Source organism: Apteryx rowi, unplaced genomic scaffold (genome assembly GCF_003343035.1).
Source record: "Apteryx rowi isolate R43461 unplaced genomic scaffold, aptRow1 scaffold_216, whole genome shotgun sequence".
Taxonomy (NCBI): Eukaryota; Metazoa; Chordata; class Aves; order Apterygiformes; family Apterygidae; genus Apteryx; species Apteryx rowi.
This window is the reverse complement of record NW_020448486.1, coordinates 402,458-425,560: the sequence shown is the minus strand read 5'-3', so window position 1 is coordinate 425,560 and position 23,103 is coordinate 402,458. Positions and strand designations below refer to the sequence as shown.

The 23,103-nt window shown below is 41.3% G+C and overlaps 1 protein-coding gene and 2 long non-coding RNA genes across 3 annotated transcripts in view; 1 reads left to right on the top strand and 2 right to left on the bottom strand.

Moving 5' to 3' along the window:
* The window catches only part of MAPRE2 (microtubule associated protein RP/EB family member 2), a 94,455-nt gene extending 80,818 nt beyond the window's left edge, over window positions 1–13,637 (bottom strand). Inside the window, exon 1 of the mRNA XM_026064423.1 lies at window positions 13,528–13,637. Within this exon, the coding sequence (XP_025920208.1) occupies window positions 13,528–13,599 (72 nt within the window). The 5' untranslated portion in view covers window positions 13,600–13,637. The remainder of the gene's footprint in view (window positions 1–13,527) is intronic.
* Window positions 13,638–14,438: 801 nt separating this feature from the next.
* On the bottom strand, window positions 14,439–16,305 carry LOC112965438. Its single transcript, XR_003253291.1, has 2 exons — window positions 16,219–16,305; window positions 14,439–15,243 (listed from the first exon to the last, which is right to left on the bottom strand). It is a non-coding gene; the product is annotated as an uncharacterized LOC112965438 (long non-coding RNA).
* An 839-nt stretch (window positions 16,306–17,144) lies between these two features.
* Window positions 17,145–18,444, top strand: LOC112965439. The gene is made up of 2 exons (XR_003253292.1): window positions 17,145–17,177; window positions 17,715–18,444. It is a non-coding gene; the product is annotated as an uncharacterized LOC112965439 (long non-coding RNA).
* The last annotated feature ends 4,659 nt before the right edge of the window (window positions 18,445–23,103 follow it).

The window sequence follows — 23,103 nt, the reverse complement described above, 5'->3', positions numbered from 1 at the left end:
AGTGTCAGGGTTATGCATTTCTCAGGACAGAAATTTATGTTTTGTTCAGTGTTTTACAGTTACGCATAGCTTACAGTGCCCCGTGTTATATTGTTGCAAATTTCCCTGATCGGGGATTGAGCTGGGGGAGACACTGATCACAGCCAATATTTATTAGAGCACCTTTTATGAGTTAAGCTCTTTTAAATAAAATCAAGCTGATTTTATTAACAGCAGGTAACTATTCACATAGCAAATTCAATTATTCCCTCGCACAGTTCACTCCTGCAGTCACTCGTAGTTAGCCGGCTGGGGCAAGAGTCAGGAGGCCAAACCCAGCAACTTTCACAGAAGCCGAGGGGGGTCGTACAACGGGACCCCGGACGGGGGTTCAGAGATGCCTGTGTTTCACCAGGCGTATATATAACCCTGCAGCCTTTGCTTGCACATAGCAGCAACCACGCTCTCAGATGCAGCTGAGTTACACAACTCGCTGTTGAGGCTAGCGTGTGCTGGTGGCCTTGAGGGGATTCAGCAGACTCTTGCTGTTCTGAGTTTATCGGTCCTTGTGGACTGAGGAGGACCACTGGTCTCCAGAGCTTATCAGTTCTCAGGAGACCTTCACAGACTGCCTCTTAGTGCATGCTTTTCCTCTCTTTGGCCTTGTTTTCTGGCAACTATTGCTATGTCTACAAACTTAGGTACCTATCAAATGCATTCACACAAACTGACGCAGGAGGGGTTTCTGTGAAGCTAATGTTTTATCGCATTTTCAGGGATAGTTTTAATCAGAATAAACACTGACCAAGGAGAGGGGAGGAAAAAATAAATAAATCAAACCAAGGGCTAGGCAAGAGGGATACGTGAAAGCAGGGCAAAAGCCAATCAACTAAGCCAAAAAGACAATAAAACAAAAGGTAATCTTCAAAAAACAAGGCACAAGAGCTTCTAGAAGCACACCATCATAAAGTCATACTACAAATGCAGCTGTTAAGTTAAAGAGTTGAGGAGGACCAATTACGACAGAATCATATTAAGGTGATTCAAATTCATTGACTATGTATTTTACAAACTTTCTCTGAGGGAGCTGGTATTTTCCCTGCAGTCGCAGAGCCCCGTGTTCTGCTCCTGTGTCTCAGTGGCCTGGATGCTTCCTTTTTTTTCCCCCCCTGAGCACTTGGAACATGATGTTGCATGATGCAACTCCCAAAAACAATTTGTAATATAAGCTGATAGACATCTATTAAAATATCCTCAGCAGTTACAGGGAAAAAAAAAAAGCTTCAAAACCAGCTTATTTTTAGCAACTGAAAGAATTCAAGCAAACCAGCTGTGGCTGCTGTCCAGGCATTTAGTGAGTGGAAAATAGCTTGACAAATTGCAGAAATAGACAAACTCAGAGTGTAAGCCAGAAAAGAATGTATATCACTATTTACATACCCTTTCCTGTTGTAAAGATGAACTGAAAGATTAATTCTAAAGCTCCCAGTGTCAAAGGAAAGAAATGCTGTTTTTTAGGACCTGTGCATGAATCAAAAAAACTTAAATGCTGGGCAGATATCTCACCCTACTGGTAACCAGCAGCCCAGCCCTATGCTGTCTGACCATTTCTGTGTACTCCCCTGCACTTATTGTGGTTTCTTGACTGTTTGAGTCAGGACTGGGCTCTGCCGCCGTGTACTGAGATACTCCAACCCAGGCACAAAGCAAATAATCAAGTAACAGAGCTGAGTTTATTGCCGTCCTCAGCTCAAAAAAACGTGATAAATGCCCTAATTTAACTCGGAGCACCTCACAGGAAAGGCAATCACCAGCGACGTAGCAGCAAAGAGCTGCTAATGAGCGCACAACAGCGCCTCGGACTGCATTTGCCTTTGTCATTTCCAGCCCGGCTTTGTTCCAGTGGTTCTGCTTCCCTGCCACTGTCCTAATTTCCAGTCATAGGTTGGCAAGAAAAAAAAAAATCTAGAGGCTGCCTATAAAACCCTGCTCCCTCCTTCTCATTTAYAAGGCAACCAATCTTTTTTTGCTCATTCTCAGATAAAGAAAATCCAAGCACATTCTCCTTAACAACCCAGTAGCTTGTGTATCATTTCCCAGGAAGACGTCTTCTGCTTTGCTTGGTTAGCTGCTAGATTTTCTCCTCGTGGAGCAGTAAACCCGCTTCTCTCATTTCTGCTGCCCTCTCCCCTCCCTCCTCAACATTTTATAAACGGGAGTTTCCAAGACGCGAGTGCCTTTGAACATGGGGTTCAAAGCCTCAGCCAACAGCAGTGTGACATCTCTGTCTTTGCAGCAGCCGACCTGCCCTGCTCCCGTTGGCAGATACCTTAGCTGCCTTCCCAACCGGGACCTTGGATACACAGTCATTATCTTCCAACTGGGAAAGGGTGTAACAGAGCTCAGGTCATCTGATTTTTATTAGAGTTAGCATGACAGATTTGGCAAACTTTTTTTTTATTGGCATAACAAACAACGCCAACCCAGTATGTCAAGCAGTAGGTGGCAGACCTAATAGGAAAAACAGATGAGAATGTATCTATCATTGCTGTTATTTAGCAACAGGCTGCCATGTTATACTTAGCTCCATTTCAACCAGAAAAGTTTCCTCTTTGCTGCCTTCTGAGCAAGCAATCTTTCATCAATGATTTGGGAGACATCCTTTTCTATTTATTAATTTTTTATTAAACTTTGGTTCAGTCATTGATGTCTGCATTTCAGTTTCTATCACACTAATTAAAAATCTGTTCTGCTTGCATTGTCAGTGCCTACATCTGTTGGCTTCTACAACCAACACACAATCACCAGTTTTGTTAAACATCTGTCTGTCTTTTGCACATTTGACTGCAGTGTACTATTGAGGCTCTTCTGCACATATTAATTTATCATGCATTTCAGTGATTTTTTTCTGGAAGGCAATATAGCATCTTCCAGAATGCATGAAGAATGAACAGAACTGATCAGTTTTCTGCTTTGTGTCATGAACTAGAATCACTTCACACATTTCTTCTGAACACTTTCCTCTTTGTAAACAAAGTCATGTGGTGGTGGTGGTGCATGTGTTTCACAGTGATGCAAGAAAAGCCAGCACTGACCCTAAGATTTCACATTATGCAGAATTCGTCAATAATACTGGCTTAAGGTATTCCTGCTTTAACTGTTCATTATCTTTTCTTGCAGATTAAAAAAATGGGAGCAGTTGCCTGTGTCCTTGCCCAGCGTGGCCCCACCAAGGCTTGGGCTGGCACACTGTGCTTGCCCAGCCTGCCCTCCTGGGAGCACAGCAACTCACTACCCAACGCTGCTGATTACAGACAGGTGCAGGGAAAGCACCACTCACTACACTGCAATATCAAGCTTTGAAAACACCCATGCACTGCGCCTAGGATATGGCCTGGAGACTAGTGGGGTAACACAGGGTTATGGCATGACGCGTATCAGCTTTTCCCTGTTGTTCAATAGGGAAGGAGTAAGAAGCACGTGGAGGACAGCCAGCAGCAACTGCTTTAGTCCAGGGTATTAACAGTTTCCAGTACATTTACAGCTTCCCATGCTGTTTTAGGCTGCATTTTGTGACTGAATTTTTGTAGGCTAATCAGCAACTTAAAATTAAAAAGAAGGTCAAGGAAAAAGCATTAAAGTATATACTCAGAGGTTAAAATACTGTCTGTGTTCTGATCTGAGATATTTTCTGAAGTTCTTACAAGACAGCAAAACCTAAAAGTTTAACATGAGGAATCCTGATGGCATAACAGTATCTTGAATTACCAAAGTTAACATCTTTCAAGATGAGCTTGCTACACATTTCTACACAACAACCATGGCTGAAGTGCCCAAAGACAATTTTCACAGAAGTATTATACAGGCGGCTACAGTAAACTGTTGGACTCATGGAACTGCTCAAGGTATCTAAAATGAACCAGCTTTAGGACCAGCAAAATATTTAGGCAAATAAATTGTTAAGGGTTTTAAAAGACAGACATTTAAGCTAAGCAAGAAATTTGCATTTAAGTGTTACCCTTCACTGTAATCCTTACACTACTGGCTATGCCCTAGAAAAAAGCAGGTAACTCAGTCAGGGGTCCTAAGATTAGATAGCCTGAATCCTCCTCTATTGTGAGATTTGTTTTTCAGATCTCCTTTTTACAACAAATGAAGAAAAATAAACACATCCAGAGAATATTCAGCAAAAATCAGTTAGGTGCCCACAGAGAAGGGGATAAAGGCTCCTGCCAAACTTCTGTTCTAAAACTTCACTCAGCATGCAGCAGTTGGCCAAGCCTGCAAGCTGTGGAGCTTACAGACTAGTGAGAAGAACGGACTTCTGCTAAGCTACAGAATTCAGTGGGATTTCATATTATATATATATGTGTATATATATATATATGTATATATATATATATTTTTTAATTAAAAAAGTATTCTCTGAAACACCACCACATTCAATAACTGTGCCTATTTCAAGTCAGGAAAGAGGCAAGTATAGTCCTGGAAAGCAAGTATGCAAATTCTTGCCCCTGGAATAGAATCACCCTATTGAACAGCACAGGCTGGGTGCCAGCTAGCTAGAGAGCAAATTTACAGGAAAAAATCTGGGGGTCCTGGTGGACAACAAGCTGAATATCAGTCAGTGTGTCCTTGCAGTAAAGAAGGACAACTCCCTACTGAGCTGTGTTTGCAGGAGTGTAGCCAGCAGGTCCGGGGAAGTGATGGTTCCCTTGCATGCAACACTTGTGAGACTGCACGGGGAGTACTTGTGTCTGGTTTCTGGCTCCCCAAAACATTAAAGACAGACATACTGGAGTCCAGTCCAGTAAACCAAGATGCATAAGTGGCTGGAGCACAAGCAGAAGCTGAGAGCACTGGCTTTCTTCAGCCTGGTGAAGAAAAGGCTGGTGGGGGAACTCACTGCATCCTGCAGTTACCTAATGGGAGGGCGTAGAGAAGATGGAGCCAGGCTCCTCTCAAAGGCACACATTGACAGCGCAAGAGGCAACAGGCAAGTTTCAACAAGGCAGAATCTGATTACATGTTAGGAGAAGCATTTTCACCATGAAGGCAGTTGAACACTGGAATGGGGTCCAGCGAGGCTGTGAAGTCTCTCTGCTTTGAGACATTCAGAGCTCAATAAGCACCTGAGCAACCTGATCTATCTAGGACTGCTTTGACCGGGGGTTAGACCAGACCATCCAGACATCTCTTCCAACCTTTATTTTCTATGACTCCATGTAGAAGTACCATAACTGCAGGCTGCTTGTCAGCTACACGTCTTACCCAGGAGACAGAGGCTCAGTCAAGATACTGGATTGACACTTCAGATACCTCAGTCCTTTYACCAGCTCTGGCATGTCTTTCTCTGCCTCAGGTCCCTGAACAGAAAAACAGGACTAACTCACAAGGATGTAAAGGTAGATTCCAGTATCTGTGGAGTGTTCAGGTGGTAAAATAGCTAAAATTTTGTACTTCAGTTTTAATTCCCCAGCTTAAAAATCCTTTTGCTCTTTATAGCACTGGTGAAACAGTTAAAGAGTTCTTGGACTCCACTCTTGTACAAATAAAATGGGCTACTTACAATCAATTATAGATGTACAAGCCTACTGACGGCTACAGTTTGTAGAAAAGTCACTGAGAACCTCAGATTAGATAAGTTTTTTCCTTTGGCTCACTGCCTGCAAGCACCGATTTGGAGAAGCACTAAAAACTTATTTAAATAGTATACAAAGTTTAAGTGTAGCTACTTCTTTTGCTGTCTTTCCTAGACACTTATCCTGTTTTCAGTTTGATGCCAAAACTAAGCAAGAAAAGACACTACTTGACCAAACAGATATTTTGGACTAATTTACCATTTACATGCACACTATTTCCCCTATAGTTGACTGAACTTCTCTACTGGCCAATTTTTCACAGCTAGAAGACAAAGTCTTTTAGCTTAGATGGGGCAGTAAAACTCTGGCAGTTCTTTGATCGTTATTGTTCAATGGAGAACTTGACAATAAAGCTTAGGTATCTGTCTGACCTAATCTAATTGGGAGACCCATATGTCTGAACATAAACAGCAGTCTCCCTCTTCATAAACCTGCCAGTTCAGCAAACTCTGTGTTGAGGAACCAGTCTTGCTGTTTCTTCTTGGGCACATACAACCTGCCCTAGACAATCTAGCCCCTGTTAATGTTGCTAAATAAGCTTTTTCAGACTGTGCAGACTCAGACTAGGGCAACTAAGATTTCTGTACTTTGTGCCTTAATGTGGTAGCCTCCTAGCAGCTAATTTTCTATGGAGGGACCAGGGTGTCCTTCAGCTGAGCCTGAAAGAGTTCTTGACACATCTCTTGGCTTGCAGAAACTCAGTAAACTCTGCATCTAGGGTGCTCAGGATGGCAACTATCAAATGTTTTTCTCCACAGTTACTTTAATAAACAGTGTCAGATATAAAGTATGTGTGCACAAGCTGAACATGAATTTTGAGGCTCTAAATAAAACTGCTGCAAATGAGATCCCCATTTCCCAAACACATATTCACTTAAAGCCCTTTTCTTTTCAGCAGAATTAGTTAGCTATGGGAAGTCCCTGTAACTAGATATTAGTCAACATGCCTAAAGTGAATCAATGTAACAACTTGTGGAACAAATGAAGTCCAACAGCATCCTCAGCTGAAGGATCCAACATCATCTGAAAGCAGGTCTTGCTCACACAATCCTGTGAACAGTTTATGTATGCTTGTGGTATAACTCCAATTTTTCTCCCTTTTTTTGTAGTCAGATTACTTGTTAACTCACTTAGCAAAAATGTAAGATTCAACCTACGCTTTCCCATAAGACTGATTTCCCTGCAGGCCCTGTCTTAGACRCTGCTGCGCTCTGCTCAGACACCCTGAACGCCCTCCCATTTCTGGTCAAAACACACCACACCTTTTGCAGTGAGTCAACAGAATAAGGCAGCATCTCCCACAGCAAATTGGAGGCTTGTAAACAGGTGAGAGAAGAGCCCTGCTATGCCTCCACAAACACAGCCCTTCAATTTATCATTGGATAGGATGTTCAGAGAAACGCTGTATTGGCCAAAGAGATTATTAGAAGGTTGCTACAAGCTGCACTTGTGCGTGAATTAACAAAATTAGGCAGGGTCACTTTGGACACAGGGTCACACGGACAAATTCTAATTCACCCACATACTTGGTTCATGTACGCGGACAGCTGGAAGTCTTTGCAACACTCAAATGACAACGTTTGGCAGCTTATCAAGCAAACTAAGTGCCTTATGCCTGTTGAGAGTACTAGCACATCATTTTACTTCAGTGTTATTCTGTTCTTCCTTGGTGTAATTTGTCAACTTCTCAAAACTTCTGTATCCAGAAAGAGGCCAGTGTTCAGCTTTCCTCCTCCTTTTGGATGACAAATAGAAGTGGAAGTTTAATTTCCAGAATATGAAAATGACTGAGATAATATATTTTGACAGATGAGATTTGTAAAGAATAATATAACTCAAGCTGCCCCAATTTTAATGAGGTGAAATATTGTTACATTTAAAAGTGCACTTGTTTTATTTGCAGAAATACTTCTACTTTCTTTGGTCAGCACAGGTGCTTATAACCTATTCTGGTTTGAAGTGCTGTGTTCTTTTTCCTGCTATCTTGCACAGGCAAAGAGGCAAATAGGATGTGCAAGCCAGTGTAACAATTTTCTGACACTAAGAATGCAGTGAATTCAGAAACACAACTTGCTGCTTCTTTTACAGTTGACTTGGCGAGTTGGAATAAAGCCACATGTTTTGGCACACTGAGTCCCAGAACACGTATGCCTGTCTCTGCTTGATGCCTATGGAAAGGCAGCCGGTAGCAAGAGGATCTGACTCCAAGGGAGCTTTTATGTTCGTTCTCTCCCCCCCCCCCCCCCCCCCCACACACACACACACACACACAACTATTTGATTGTTGCTTAGATTTTAAAACACTTAATGAAACATCATAAAATGGTGACGACTCATCTAATGACCCTCCATGCCATGACATGTCATTTTACCCTGTCAAACCATTTGTGACAACTGACAGAAAGTACAGTAAATAGTAGAAAAATGGTTCTTTCTTGTAAAAGGGAGGGATAGTCAGGCAGCAGAGAGGAAAATCACCCATGCAGTCTTGGCCCCCATGCGCTGAGGCAGGTGAGCACCTCTGGGAGGAAAGAGGGCAGGGAAGAAGAGGGGTCGGCTGCCTCCATGGGACCGCTTGGACACTCTCACCTGTGAGATGCTGCTGTGGGGCAAGCTGGTAGTGAAACACCCCATGGTCAGTCTGCCGTGCAAGCAGATGACGGGAGATGCCTGCAAGAAGAACCAGGCTCACGCCTGGGAACAGAACCAGGCAAGCCCCAGAAGACACAGAAAGAAACTTTCCTAGGGATCCCAGGGGCAGGGTAAGATTGCTTCAACTTCAGATGCCACAAAAAACTATAAAACTAGAAAAGGTGGGAGGGAGGGACCCTACTGCAGGGCAGGGAAGGTACACATTATCCTTTAATCTCAGCTACCAGGTCTGTCTCCTATTGGAAAGTGCTTTTTGTTTTAACATGTATTTTTGTGTTCCAAGAAAATCAGCGCTGCAGACTGGAAGCCTCTAATACGCCACACATGTTCATACAGTAGGAAAGAGCCTCGAAGCTTGGGCAAGCTCCAGGCCTTGCTGCAGTGCTTCGCAGGCACACAGGCTAGTTCCCAGCTCCCATTGCTTACTCCAGCCGGGCTCACCAGCACGTTTCAGGATGAGCCTTTATGCTTTGCATAGGCGATAGCAGCATGCATATGCTGTAAAGCTATGTGTGAGACAGGAATGTCATTCTGCTTTACTTGGGACATTGCTTTGAGCAAACATTTTACTGCAACTTCAAGTTTTAGAACTTGGTTATCAAATGTAAACAGGTCATTATGAAAACATTCATAGATAAATACCGTACTGCTCAAGGGACATGTACAGGAAGTAATACAGAGACCTTATACCACTGTCTTATGGGATTTAAATGGATGCATTTAGGCTGAAGAATAGCCTCTACATTATCTTTATGTCTTATTGTATCTCACTGAGCAAAATAAAACCTTGAATAAAATCTTCACTGTCAAAAGAACACAAGTCTGATTTTTTTGTGCTAACTCCTAGTGAATCCTGTAACAAAGCAGCATTCCTGCCAGCCAGCTCCTCTGTGCCACAGTGTTTTAGTGGACAGAAACTGTACCAGCAGCCAGGCGTTCCTTTCAGAGGAAGACAAAGGATATCGCTGCCATCGGTCAGACAAACATTTCTTGTTGATCGGTGCCACAGCTGCATAATAAGTTCCCTGTCATTTGACAGGCCCGTCAGTGTTTCTCTGTCTGGTTTTCTAACATGTTCATGTGTTGCTTGTAGTCCCTGTATCACAATGAAAGATTATTACTGCAGCAGAGACAATACATCATTCTAAAGTCATATGGAGGATGCTAATCACATCCTTTAACTCATGTGGCCTTCAAGCACTTGGCAGATACGCTTCACCATTATTGTCTCAGGTCAAGTGACATTTGACTGGCAGTTATATTTCTTTCTCAGCATTTCTGCACTGCAGTGGGAATTGTTGCTTATTGGAACGCCTCTCACACAGACAAGGACACTGCAAAAGTTGATGTCTACAGGAGGCAGCGCATTATTTAAATTCAGCGATTTGGTTTGACTTAAACTAGACAAAGGCAGTAGAGGCCAGTTGACACTTTCCTCCGACAGCACTGCTCTGAGGAAAAACATTATTTAAGGAAATCCAGCCATGCTGAACAAACCAGAGTGATATTAGGATCTGTAAAACCCTTCTGATATCAGGAATCCAAAAAATCTAGACAAACCAAAGTTGAACCCCTAGAGGTATGCAAATTCAAAATGTAGTAAGCTCCTCCCCGAGCACTTGTGCTCACCGCAGCCCAGACCCCCCTGCCTGCCTGCAAGCAGCCCCAGCTCGGCTCTGAATACACCCATGTTGCTGTGCACAAATAAGAAGGGAGAATCCAGATCAAAGGTTCATTTTAGCATCCACCCAAATATGCTGAAATTTTATGCTTGAATCTTTTGTAGAAAAAGTATTTAAAATAGTAGGGTCTAGTAGAAAACCRCATCAGAGTAAACCAGCTTTCAGCATTATTCTTCATATACTACCCTGAAGAAATAAGTTACTGCAGGATTTTCATTGGACATCTGACTCAAATACCCAGCTCACCACCAAGAAGTCATCTTTGCAAACTTTCTGCATTTAGTAAAACTGTGGCTTCAAAAAAATCAAAATCAGGAGAGGAAGATGGTGCCCTTAGGTTTGTAGTTTGGCTACTCAAAAATAGTCTTCTAAAAATTTATCAAATAGGGTAAGTAATCTATCACAGATCACTGTCCCTTAAATCATTCCTATGGAATAGGAGGCTAAAGTTAGAACTACCCTAGATAAGTATTTTATTCCATGAATGCTGCTTATCAAGTCACAAAATGACCAAAGTCAGTTAATCCCTGCTTAGAGGGGGGGCAAATTCACAAACACACAAGTTAAGGTATGCATTGATGTCTAAAAAAATAGTAAGCAATTCTGCATTACCCAGTTGAAAGAGCTCAAACTTTCTCCCTACTTCTGAAAAACCTTAGATAACTTTGCGGGAGGGATGAAAAGAGACGTTTAAGATTATGTGCCAGTATTGAAAGTATTTTCTTCTTCCTTACCTCCCATTTACTGTACTGATTAAGAAAACAAAAGATAACAGTAAATATTTTTGAACAGTTTGGTCTATACCAGTTTACAAGGCACTTAAAATAAATGCATTGCACTTAAAAATACTAATGAACACTTAATTGCAGCATGCCAAGATACCGGAAGTATGGTGCAGGATAAAGCCAAAGGAACTCCCTCACATGAGACTGCTACGCTGTCAAGCGAGACTTCTCTTGCTGCAATCCAGTACAGCCAGAGTTTGTCATGTACCAGCAACAACAGATGGTCGAAAGCAGAAATGACCACACTGTTGAAGTTAAGTCAATATTAAACTTGTAGGATGCTTCAGAAACCCAAAAGAAAAACCACAACATTATCAAGGGGGAAAATGTGTCTATTCAAACACCGCAGTCAAGATGCAATTATTTTATCTTGCCTGCTAATTGCACAAAGTCAAAATGCTCAGAGATCCTCTCCAATTCACACTGCTCCATCTTGCCCAAGCGGCTGTCAGTCAACCTTGTGCCAGCTACATAAATTCACAGTTCTGCTTACACAGTTTGAAAAAGAGAACCCATCCTACACCACCGTTTTTGTGGAAACCATAACTTTGATTGTTTTGTAGTACCTGGTGGTAATACTAGTATGCTTTGCAAAACAACTAGAAAACTAGCCTCTAACCTCAAATACTTCCCATGTTTTGGGAGCAATGAATGAAAAAACTTCTACTCCTTCTAAATTGAATGTCACAAAAGAAACCATTCATTATTCTTCTCTGATCTAGTCATCTATAGATAAAAGTTAACTCTTTCCTCTACTCACTTCAAGATACTTGTCTCTGTGGCTGCTTATTAAGTTTTCAGAGAGGTCTAGATGTTCTTTCATTTTCCCAGCTCCTGAAAGAAGCTCYAAAAAAGTATATTCAAGGCTCATTCCCATCTTCTTCAGTTCCTCACAATTCTGCTTTACCATCAACACCTACAAAAAAACCAGAGCTAGGTAGCTGGTGTAATGAGATAACTACCTGTTATGCTGAYCAGCATTCTTGACGCATCCAAGCTGCACGCCCCTTGTTGTGATCACTGTTTAATACAATGCATTTGATTTCAGCTCATGATTACAACTTTTCAGCTAGACATCTTGTAAACTGATATGTGCCTGTCTGTCCAAATCTCTCTGTTATCTCTTATATTTAAATTAAAGGCTCTGAGAAAAGGACTGAGATTCCAGTTACTTCTGTAATACCAGCATCTAGTAACAGATGAGCACACTGAAAACAAACTTGCATGCTTTCACACATTCAAACAAGTGCAAACTTTTTTCAACATATTGCTGCAATATAAGCACAGCTGGCAGCAGAACACAAGCAAGACCACAGATTTTTATAGAAATAGCCCAAGCTGAATTTTGTTATAGCAAATGGTGGCTGTTACCAGTGGCTGAAGGGTTTGGAGAAGGTCATGAAATGACAGGGATGTGAGCCTGGGAGTGGAGAGAGTATTTAACAGCTGGGGTCAAGAGTGAGCTTTCCCAGTTGAGTCCCCTCAAACAAGAACAGATTGCACATTACCAGTACCTGAAATCTTATACAGAGGTGTATAGAAACATTTGTTAGTGCTCGCCATGATGTGGCATTGTAAGAGTTTCCATCAGGTTGAACACTCCTCCAGGGAGTGCAGAGAGATGTCCTACAACTAACCTTCACATTGAGCCTTTTCTCCTGACAACTATGGGGAGAGTCAGGAGCCATGAGCAGGACTGAAGAAGGATGCCTGCTCTCTGGGCACACAGCATATTTTGGCAGCTGCAAGTAGATCAGCTCAGGGCTTGCTTGTCTTTAAGGATACACATTTAGAAAGGTGCAAGCAAGCACTGGAGGCACCAGCAAACAGGCAACTGGGAAGCAAAAGCCACCTTGTGATCCCACTCAGCCTTACCCCTGCAAGCTATTTCCATTACTTACCCCTACATGTGCCTGTTCTTGCTACATTTAGGACATGCTTGCCTCCCTGGAAGACTTTACACACAAAAATAGTTGGGCTTTGCCTTATGGAAGACTCCAGTTAGGAGTCTACAAAACATACACAGAACATAGCGAGGTAGATGACACGGGGAGGAGAATTACCCCAAACAACAACCAGCTTTGCAGCCCCCCCTCCAAGAGGCAACCAGGTCACCAATACATTGTAAGGTAGCTAGAAGGAGAGTTAAGTTTATACAAAAGTATTATACCAACACAAACACTCCCGTGCAATAGCAAACAGATCTTTATAGTACCTAGTCTCATTTAGGGAAATTCACAGTAAATCAAGAGRCCTCTGCTGAACTGAATAATTTACAGGCAATTATGTGCAGGTATACATAAGGAAACTGCGATACAGGATAACTCAAAAATTATGGCAGGATTCCTGGGTGTATCAAAGAGTCATGACTAAGCCACAGCAATTATGCAATTAAGCACAGCATATCTTTTATTTGTTTGCTTGAGAAATTAATATTGGTATGGCTAAGGAAAAGCAGCACAATTCCAACAACCACAATAACCTAAATATTGTGGACAGGTGGTACAAATTAGCTCTCAGTCATCAGTCCTCAAGACCGAATCAACCTGTAACAAATAGTAGCTTCTCCAAATGCTAATAAGCGTTAGGATTTTTTTAAGGTTGTTTTTTTCCCCGCCATTTGAATTAGCATTATAAGAGGACAAAACTATAGAGAATAAGACTCCAATTATACATAGCAGAGAAAATACAGACCTTTAAAATTAAAGTATCACTCAGCTCTGTGTCATAGAAATACCAGGTATAAAAAGGAACCAAAGTAGTAAAGCAGACTCCATGACTTACCTTACTTCGCTGTTTCAAAGATGTATTTAGAGAATCATCCCCACCATGGGAACCTTTCTGAAGCCTTGACATGGTAACAAAATAAAACTGACAGTTGATATAGACTGACAGAGAGGAGCTCCCCTAGAAAACTTCCTTTATAAACCTTACCATGGGTGTAGCTAAATGACTAGCTCCACCCTTCATCCCACCCAGAAATTTGGATAGCCTATAAAAAAACTTTTCAAGCAACATGATCATTTTGTCAACTTGTCATGTACTCTGTTTACTAGGGAAAAAAATGCAGAGAGCTAGTTGATAGTTTTACAAGTCAATGGAAAAAACATAAACAAAGAAATTCACCTTATCTCTAATATTTTCTGTAACAGAAACATTTAGCAGGTGAGCTTGCTTGTTTGCTTTCTCTTTAAAAGCACTGCTATAGCAAAATACTTTTAGCATTTATTTATTTTATTAGATGCRTTATACTGAAAACTAAACATGTCTATGAACTTGCAGCAATCAGTCCTCACATCACCACAGTGTATCAAGAGCCACCACCACCACAGGCTCCTGTTTTCATGACTTACATCATGGAGATGATGTAAGATCAAAGCCATTTGCAAGCCTCATTGAATCACACATGTGCCCTGGCTGTGAGGGAAACACCACCACTAAAACCAACTTTCTGTTCCTTTGTCCTCTAACTACTCTACATCTTTAAAAAAATCAACTTTCTGTTTTCTCAAGGTCTAATCCCAAGGGATGGGGAGATGACTATGATGTTACTACTGAGTCAATACTGCTTGAACAGTTATATATTGTTTTGGTGTGTAATATAAACAGATTTAGATGCCTGCAGTCCTGTTTCTTACTCAGGCTTTTGTACTATCTCAACTGATAGTTTCTGTATTCATAAACACAAGTATAAGGAGGTATAAATGCAGAGTGCTTTATTTGTTTTTTCACTGAATACTTGAGGTTATCCTGACACTCCTGCAGGAGTTTGGGTGTGAATCAGAGTTCTTGAGCTGTTTGGCAGGAGTCCAACTATGCTTCTATCATCTGGGTTGGCTTTCAAGGGAGTGATTAGGAGATTATGTTCTTGTTAACAAGATCTGTGCAAGTAATAGCTATTATGCCCAACATTTCCTGTATTTAAGTTTAAGTGAATGTTCCATCTCGATATGAAGAGATGAGATATTTCCTTGAAAATCAGCAATTTCGGCCAAATCTTAACTTTAATAAGTATTGAAAGAAGAACATGCATCCCTTCTGACAAAACCAGTCCATGTTTGTCTGTAAATGTTAATTGGTCTTTAAATTATGTGTCCATATGGAACTTCTACAATAAAATTAAAGCTATGTTTAATACTGTCTGTGTTTCTCTTCCCCTTCCTCCCAAATGTCAGATTTTTGTCATGAGAGGGGAAAAAAAAAAAAAAAGCCTATTGCAACAATAAGTTTAGCCTAATAAGCTACAGCATTCACTTCTCTTTGCTGCTATACTTCTTCAGGCAAGGTGAAGTATATTCTACTTTAAGATCTACATTTAAAGGACAGATGCCCACATCTCCATCCATGGCTGAAAGTCTGTAATCTGGTGTTCTACCATAGGTGAATAAAAAAAATCTGCAGGATTCTCCAAGGGCAATAAAACTGTTTCACCTTTTAGAGAAAGTCTGATGATTCTGGGAAAAAGATAACATCTTGGTGAGCTCACAAATTAAACATACCCTGCAAGAGTGGAAAAAAAAGAAAATTAGTTCTACCCAAATACACAGTTGGGAGAAATATATGAGTTCATTTTCTTTCCTACCGCTGTGAGGTTTTCTAGCAGACTTGTGTTCTGTGGGAAGACATCTTCTCTATCCACTTCAACAACTAYTGACAAAACAGGTCAAGTCATACTTGGCTGAATTCTCACTTATTTTGAATTGATGTTCTGTGTGTATGGTGGGGGGGGGAAATCCAGCAGTGTGGATGAGGGGAGGAGGAACATCCCAGGAGATGGGCAAAGCCAGTAATCAGGGTATAAGGACTAGTGCGTTGTGTTCAATGCAGCTATTTGTGTACTGACACACTTAATAGGCTAGGACTTAAAACCGAGTTCTGTTTAGAAACATGGGGCTGTGAAGATACCAGAAACACTTTAATTTTAAGTGATCTGCTGTTTTAGCTGGTGGTAACTACACTCCAATACTATAACATGAAATGGTGAAACTGAGTATGGTCTGATCTGTAGCAGCTAGTAACTAAATCAAGAGAGAAAGTGCTCAGTGCCTGGGGTTCAGTCCTAGCAGTCCCTGAACATGGAAAAAAAAATGCATTTGCTGAGTATCACCAGTGCCTCTTATAACTGTAGGGGCACACCTGCACTCTCTGCTAGATCTACGTTATTATCGTTGTAATGGCAAACAGCATTATGCAGCTGTAAGATCAATCACACTTTTGGCTATCAAAACTGCAGGAAATTGCTAAAGCTCAGTTGGCCAGATCCTACTTTAGCAGCTGAAACCAGAAGAAGTAGTTACAAAGTTACAAGGAAGACTCCTCGGGCTAGTCCTCACTGAGAAGGCACTTCGGTAAAACCCAACACTACGGAAGTCTCCTTGCTTTTGCCAGCTATTACCGTGCAAAGGCAAGGCTTAAGAACGCATTTGCTTTCCTGAGCCAGGAAGGTTGCAAGAGCTCATGAGAATCTGCTCTTACTTAGTAAGGTATCAACGTTTAAAGCACAGAATTAGTCTAGCTGCTGACACTTCAGGTGCAGGGGAAAAGCTTGGTTTGATACTGAGCTCAGGGGCCGAACATGCTGCTGTAGTTGATTTTGCCTCTTCTTGGTAAAGGATGGTGTTTTCAGGCTTCACTGCATGGATAGGGTAAGACTGAACTGAAAACCTCCGTTGCGTCCTTTCCCGGTGCCTTTCCTTTCCTGCTGAACACATGGTTGGACTGGAGAACAAGTGTTCGCTGTCAAGCAGCGCGCAACATCCACAAACTGTGGCCAAGACTCTCTGCCTGGTGGAAGAGAGGTTTAAACAGTCAGTTATAAAAACATCATGGCAAGTTGTAAGCAGGAACCCACATGAGGAAGGTACAAATTAGAGATGAAAAGAGGAAGCTAGCCGGTCCCCTGAGCTAAGGTGGAGATAAGCAGGAAAAAATAAACAGACAAAATTACTGACAATAGGAAGTGGTCAAGTCAGGAAGCAACTAAGAGGAAGAGAAACAGATAAAGAACGTGAAAACTTTCATAAGAGGGTTTGTATGAGAAAGAGGAGAGTACGCCAAAGGAGAAACTGAAGAGGCAGGAGTGAACGGCTGCAGGGTTCCTTCAAGGCACAAAAAAGCAGAAATGGCTCAAACCTTTTGTTTTCTTAACAGACCTTTTGGGGGTTTTTTGTCATCATCTGGAATTATTTAATCTGCACTTTAAAAGTCTTCCAAGAGACCGTAAACCTAGAATTACTATTCAGAACTTCAGCAAATTCAGTTTTCCTTCTGACATTTCCCAGACTTTTTCAGCTGTGCTTTGCAATCCTTGCTTCCGCTATAGAAATGCATATTCCTACCAAATTTCCTGTGGCTTGCTAATGAGGCCTAAAGATCTTCACAACCAACTGTCAGCATCTACAGTCTCCTGTATCTCTAAACTTAGTGCTTGTTTTGTAAGTATTTCTCATGATTATGACTGACAATGAAGGGAACAAGAGAGTTAAAGGTATGAAGTGGAATGGGACTGACTATAAAAAAATATATATTGCAGTGAATACTGGCTGATAATTTGATTTGCAAGAAAAAAGAGATGCAAAAGCTGTGATAAAGGATGAATGAAATTCATCGAGGCTTAGTCTGTATGTGTTAAGCACTTCATTTCTGTAAGGGTTTTTAATATCTGATTGTTTGGGAATAACTGGTATTGTGCAGCTTTATAGCACACATTATTAGCTTCATTACAARTGTCACCTGTTCTCCTTTTGTCTGTATTCTTCTATTAAAATGTACACCTTCTATTAATACTAATGCTGTGTGCATACCATCTGCCAATGCAATATTTCCAATTTTAGTAAGCAAAGCAGGCAGCATTTGAGGTGTTTGGAAATGTATTTAACTGGCCATTAAAATCCACAAGACCAAAACACTGCCAAACAATATTCACATTTGAAGATAGCTTTGAAGTATAACATCTTCTTAACTAATATCAGAGATGAAGAATTCAAGAATCTGGTGGAAATCGAGAGAGGTATTCATCTATTGCTTCAGCCAGTTTTGTCTCTTAGTTTGGATCTTTGCCTCTGATGTGCAAATACTCTTGGATCAAGAATCACGAGCTTTTCAAGGGAAGCGGCATCCTCAGTGAAGAGATGAGGCATGACATCCAAGGTTACTTTCAAATGGCATATTGGAATGAAGCTTCAAGAACTAGCTCATTTACAGCACTTCTACTTAGTCTGAATGTTCATATTGTAAAGCCAAGCAAAATATATTGTTTTCCTTTGAGAAAACTTGACATACTTTACTCTTTCAGTGCAATTCAAACTGCCTGAAGACTGTTAATGCTATAGTCAATGTAGTATTGATTGGGACATAAAATGATTACTAAATCAAAGCATGTTTTAATAACATTCCTCTGGAAGGAGTAGCCTGAGAAGATATTTAGCCATTTCACATTTGATGTTGCACAGCCAAACTATGCAGTGAAATCAGAGATAGATTTTTCCTGTATTGACTTTAACAATTCTATCAAATCTACAAAGAGATTTACTAGATTAGAACAACTTAGGTGTCTGAAGCTTATTCTGATAACCTGCATGTTACATCCTTCTTTCCTTTTCATCTGTCAAACCTATGCAAGATTTGTATTTTCTGGCAACTTGTTATTTTAATGTGGTCTTAGTTTGGCATTGGTAATTAAATCAACCTGAAAGCTCGTCATTTATGTGTATGATACATTATTGAGTGTTAGGACCATTCTAATTTTATCCCTTAAGGAAAAAAGAATTAACTGAGTTATGTACTCATTGTCTGAAATTGTCCTGTTGAAGAAATATTACTGACTTCTTCCTATAGGGTAGAAATTTATACAGTCAGCTGTTCTCAAAAGCGACTGGGTTAGAGATCAGGCTCTTGTAAAGCATTAAAACACTTCCTAAACTTTAAAAAGGACAAATTTGAAATCCGGAGTCATTTAGGGTCAGAGGAAGGGAATGGAATGAATGCAAGCCACCCTCACATAAAACTGGGGAGATTCTGGGACTGGTGATGTGGTCAACCAGGATCAAGGCTCTTCCACAAACTTTGCCATGTTTTTGTCTTCTCTGTCACTCCTTCCCCTCTTCTTCACCATCAGGCACCTTTACTACACTGCTGTGGAGAAGCGGCCCCTCTACAGGGCAGGGTGATCAAATTTGAGCATGCTTGCCCCACTTGAAGCCCTACTCTTGCTATAGCCCTGCTCTGGGACTTAGACTGCAGGGTTGCTTTCCTTTGGCCTTTCTCATATGCTTCTTGGACATGGTCACAGTAGAAATAGAGGATAGCAGCCAGCTGCAGGCCTCCAGTGCTGGGCAGCCCCCCAGAAATCTGCTCCTTAACCGTACCCATCTCATGATGGTGCTCGGGGGCTACAGTTCAGCTCACTGGGGACTGATGCAACTTAAAACAGCCCTGCACTGCTAGTCTGCCACTTCTTTAAATACTCATATAATAATGCTTGTCCTGACAGCTCTCCTAGAGCATTCTTGTTATGGTCTGGATCCTCTTCCTTCAGTTCGAGTTTTGTGTTCTCCTCTCCTCTTTTTAGTCCTGCTGCCAGTCCCCTTTTCCTCACCTGACTCTCCCAAATGCAGATTAGCCACTCCTTTTTCTTTAGACTGTGAAGCATCTTTTCAATTCTCTTGAAAACAGTATCTTGTTTGAGGCATCTTCACTCCCCACCCACCTGTCCTACAGACAGGCAAACCCCACAGTTTCTCCTCATCTCCTTAGAGTACCCATCGCTCTGTCAACACTCAGTCATTAAGGCCACTTCTCCTAGAGCCCGACATAGGATTGTCAGCAGGGAGGCTCCAGCAGCACTCTGTGATGATAAGGATGCTTAAACTGTATGCAGAGTCCCCAGATGACCCCACCTTTCCAAGGGCAAGAAGTCAAGCCCTACCAAAGCTGCAAGGAATTCACATAGGCAACCGTAACTATTCCCAAATGAGGTAGGCCAAAACACTGAGTGTGTGTGTATATCTATATAGATGTATATACATATATACATGCACAAACACACACACATATATACACACACACACTCATATATATGTATATATACATACACATATATATAAAGCACTGGGAGGTTCAGGATCACAGTTAAGCCTCACCCAACACCACCACATGTGCCATCACGCAGTGGTTAGACCTTGGGTCATCAGTGACTCAGAGCAATGCTATCAACATGCTCACCAGCACCAGAGGAAGATCCGCATTTTTCCTCCCATGTCTCATGCAAACACTGGCCCAGCCCAATTCTTTCTGAGACAAGAACTTACAGCTTTAACATGATATAGTACCTCTCTCCAGACATGTCTAAGGGAGAAAATGCATTCCCCTCACCTAATTGTTAGTCTAATGTTTTTCCCTCTTCTGAAATCTTTTTAAACTTAAACTTTAAACTTTTAAACTTGACTGTACTAAGGTTTCAGTGYTTCAAGATTTAAAAGAAGGCCAGGATAAAGACTATTTTAAGATAAACGAGAATGATAAGTTTTAGCAAAAGTTACAGCAATTTTAAAGTCTCTAAAAATTTAACAAAGATTAACCATGAATGAATTCTAGTGATCATCAGTTTAGGGGCATTTTTGATGGGGTTTTTGCTTGATTTGTAAGCAACTATTCCTCCAAATATTTCACTGGCATTTGGAGGAATGTTCAGGAAATAACACAGAAAAATATCTGGACAATACTTCAAATTAGCCAGAAGAGGCAATGATAATTGAGACTGCTTGGAGTTGTAATAGCTGAAAGGAAAAAAGAAATCTGACTGAGAATTTATGGCCAGAGAGGGGACTTAGATTTATAATATCAGGCAACTGAGATGTAACCATGACATGACAGAAACATAGGACTGAAATACCTATTCCAGCCCCACACTACCAGTTAGGATTGCCAATGCCTAGGATATTTCCAACATACTTTGGAGAACCAGTAATAAAGACTCTGTCCTTCTGAGCAATCTGGTTTTGCTACCCTGCTAGACAGGAAATTTCTCCTAACTGAGAAGCAAAGCCACAGCACAAGAGTCCCTGTTCCCTATCTGTGGGAGAGATATTTTACCAGAAGACTTAATCTTGAGGAACAAGTGCCTGATAAGGGGCCAGTTGCCAAAACATTTAAATAAGTAAAAGATATCTCAACCTACTAGACCATATTCTGCTGTAGAAGTTCTGATGCAGTCTGCTAGGGCAGCTGGCCAACTTACACCAAATTACCATGGCACACCCCACAAAGTGAGGTCATAGAAAAATATCCATATTTTTCTGTCTTTGAAACATATCCAAAAGGCATAGGTATCTCATAAATAGACACCAAGCCCACAAGATGTTAATTGCCCTGTATGCTGCAGTCCCTGACTCCCTCCATCTCTCTTACCAAACTGATCATTTTCTCCTTGTAAAGCTAACATAGCTAATGGATTTGGTATGCTGAATTTGAAGCAGATTGAAAGGAACCATACTTGCCCTCAAGAAATGTCAAATTTATAAACTCCTAGTTATTTCTGAAGTCCTTGGTTGTATTTCCATGGATTATATAGCATCTTAGTCAGCTGTCTCTACCAGGGACAGTATGCAACTTCACCATCCCAGCAGAAATATCATAAATACTGTATGTTTTCAGAAGATACAGAGCTTTCTGCAATTCAAACAGTGTACAAGATGCAGCATGGGGGAGTTAGGTGGTTGTAACCCTGCCCTCCTCCTCTCCCTCAATCACTTTGGGGATGATTTTCACCTTAAGGGCTGTACTAATAAGCAGTCATTGAATCTCAGCAGTGGTTGTGGACAATCCCCTGCAAGAGGGCCAATATGTTTTGGGCTCTGTGCATTTTTCTGCTCTTTGGATGAGGACCGACCCAGCATGTGTGGTTGCGTGACCTAAGCAAGGATTAAAGCAGGAGTCCCTGTGTCTCAGGGAAAGGTGGTGGAGCAAGTGCGAGAGAATCCAGCCTGTGACCTGGGCGGCTGACATGTAAATGCATAGGGCTGCTCATTCATACCACTGCTGAATAAGAAATGACTCAAGATGTCTGTGTAGAAAAGTACCAAATATTTCAAAATAAAAGATCATCCAAAAAACTAATGATTCTTTTAAATACTTCCTGTTCAATAGCTAAAGGCAAGTGCTATAGTACTTCACTGAAGAAATCAGAACCCTGACTAAAAGAGATTACCCTGTGACAGTTTTGTTTAAAAGTTTTTAAACAGTTCATTTTACTTCAAAAGATAATATTTTGTAAAAGAACAAGCGAGAGCGAGTCTTACAAAATAAGCCATTTTAGCTGTATGATGCTTTGCTTGAAATACTGCTCTGCTATTCAGCTTGTGAAATGCCATCTCAGTGTTTATTTCTCTTAAAATACAGCAAAATTGCTCCAGTATTTCTTTTTTAAAAAGTCTTCACCTTATTTACTGCTTTGGATTTCTCACAGTTTTAAGTTATGAGCTTATACTATTAGCCACCTTTCATTTGCTGCATAGTTGAGGGCCAAAGATAAAAAGCAACTATCCCTTTGGGAAGAGAGCAAAGTACAAAAAGGACTATAACTCATTCATGATAGAAAGCACCAGAGGGCTGTTTGTTTGACTTGTCAGAAGACACTGTTTGAATGAAGAACTGGTGCTGGATTTTTTTTTTTTTTTTTTTTTTTTTTTTTTTTTTTTTTTTACACCCTCACACACACATCACTGTTCTGCATAGGAAGCTTGCAGCTTCAGGAAGCGTTAACGTTGCCCTGACCGCTGCACCCTTCCTTGCAGCGGCTGCTACGCTCGGTCAGTAGGTGCAGCGTGCTGACTCATCAGGCTTTTAGGTGCATTCTCTGGAATGCGATTTATTCATCACTGAGCTTTCCTATTACGCAGCAGTCTGAATGAAAGCTACCTTCATCCCTCCATTACCCGAGGTGTACAAGCTGCCTTGGACGCTCGCAACACAACCGCAACACGCAAACTGAAATATACTGCCACATTTTAAATTCATGAGGCAGTTAAGCGCCTTCCCACTTATAACAAAACTCATGACAGAATCAGCCAACAACTTTCTTGTCTCTCAACTGTGCAGTTCTAAAAAACAAACACACAAACACGTAGCTCAGTCCTTAAGCCCCCCAAATATGTAACTGATGCCTACGGAAGGTACTCGTGTAAATGTTTCTGAGCACTTCTGGCTTAATTATCACGGGATAGAGGACTCGGAGTCAAGAGATTTTTAGCGCTGGCCTGTCGACTGTCCCTGAAAAGAATTTCCCTTTCCTTTTCCCACCTGTGACGAGACGACAGCAACCGCCTCACCCTCACAAACCCTGCCGGATCCGCAGGTGACACC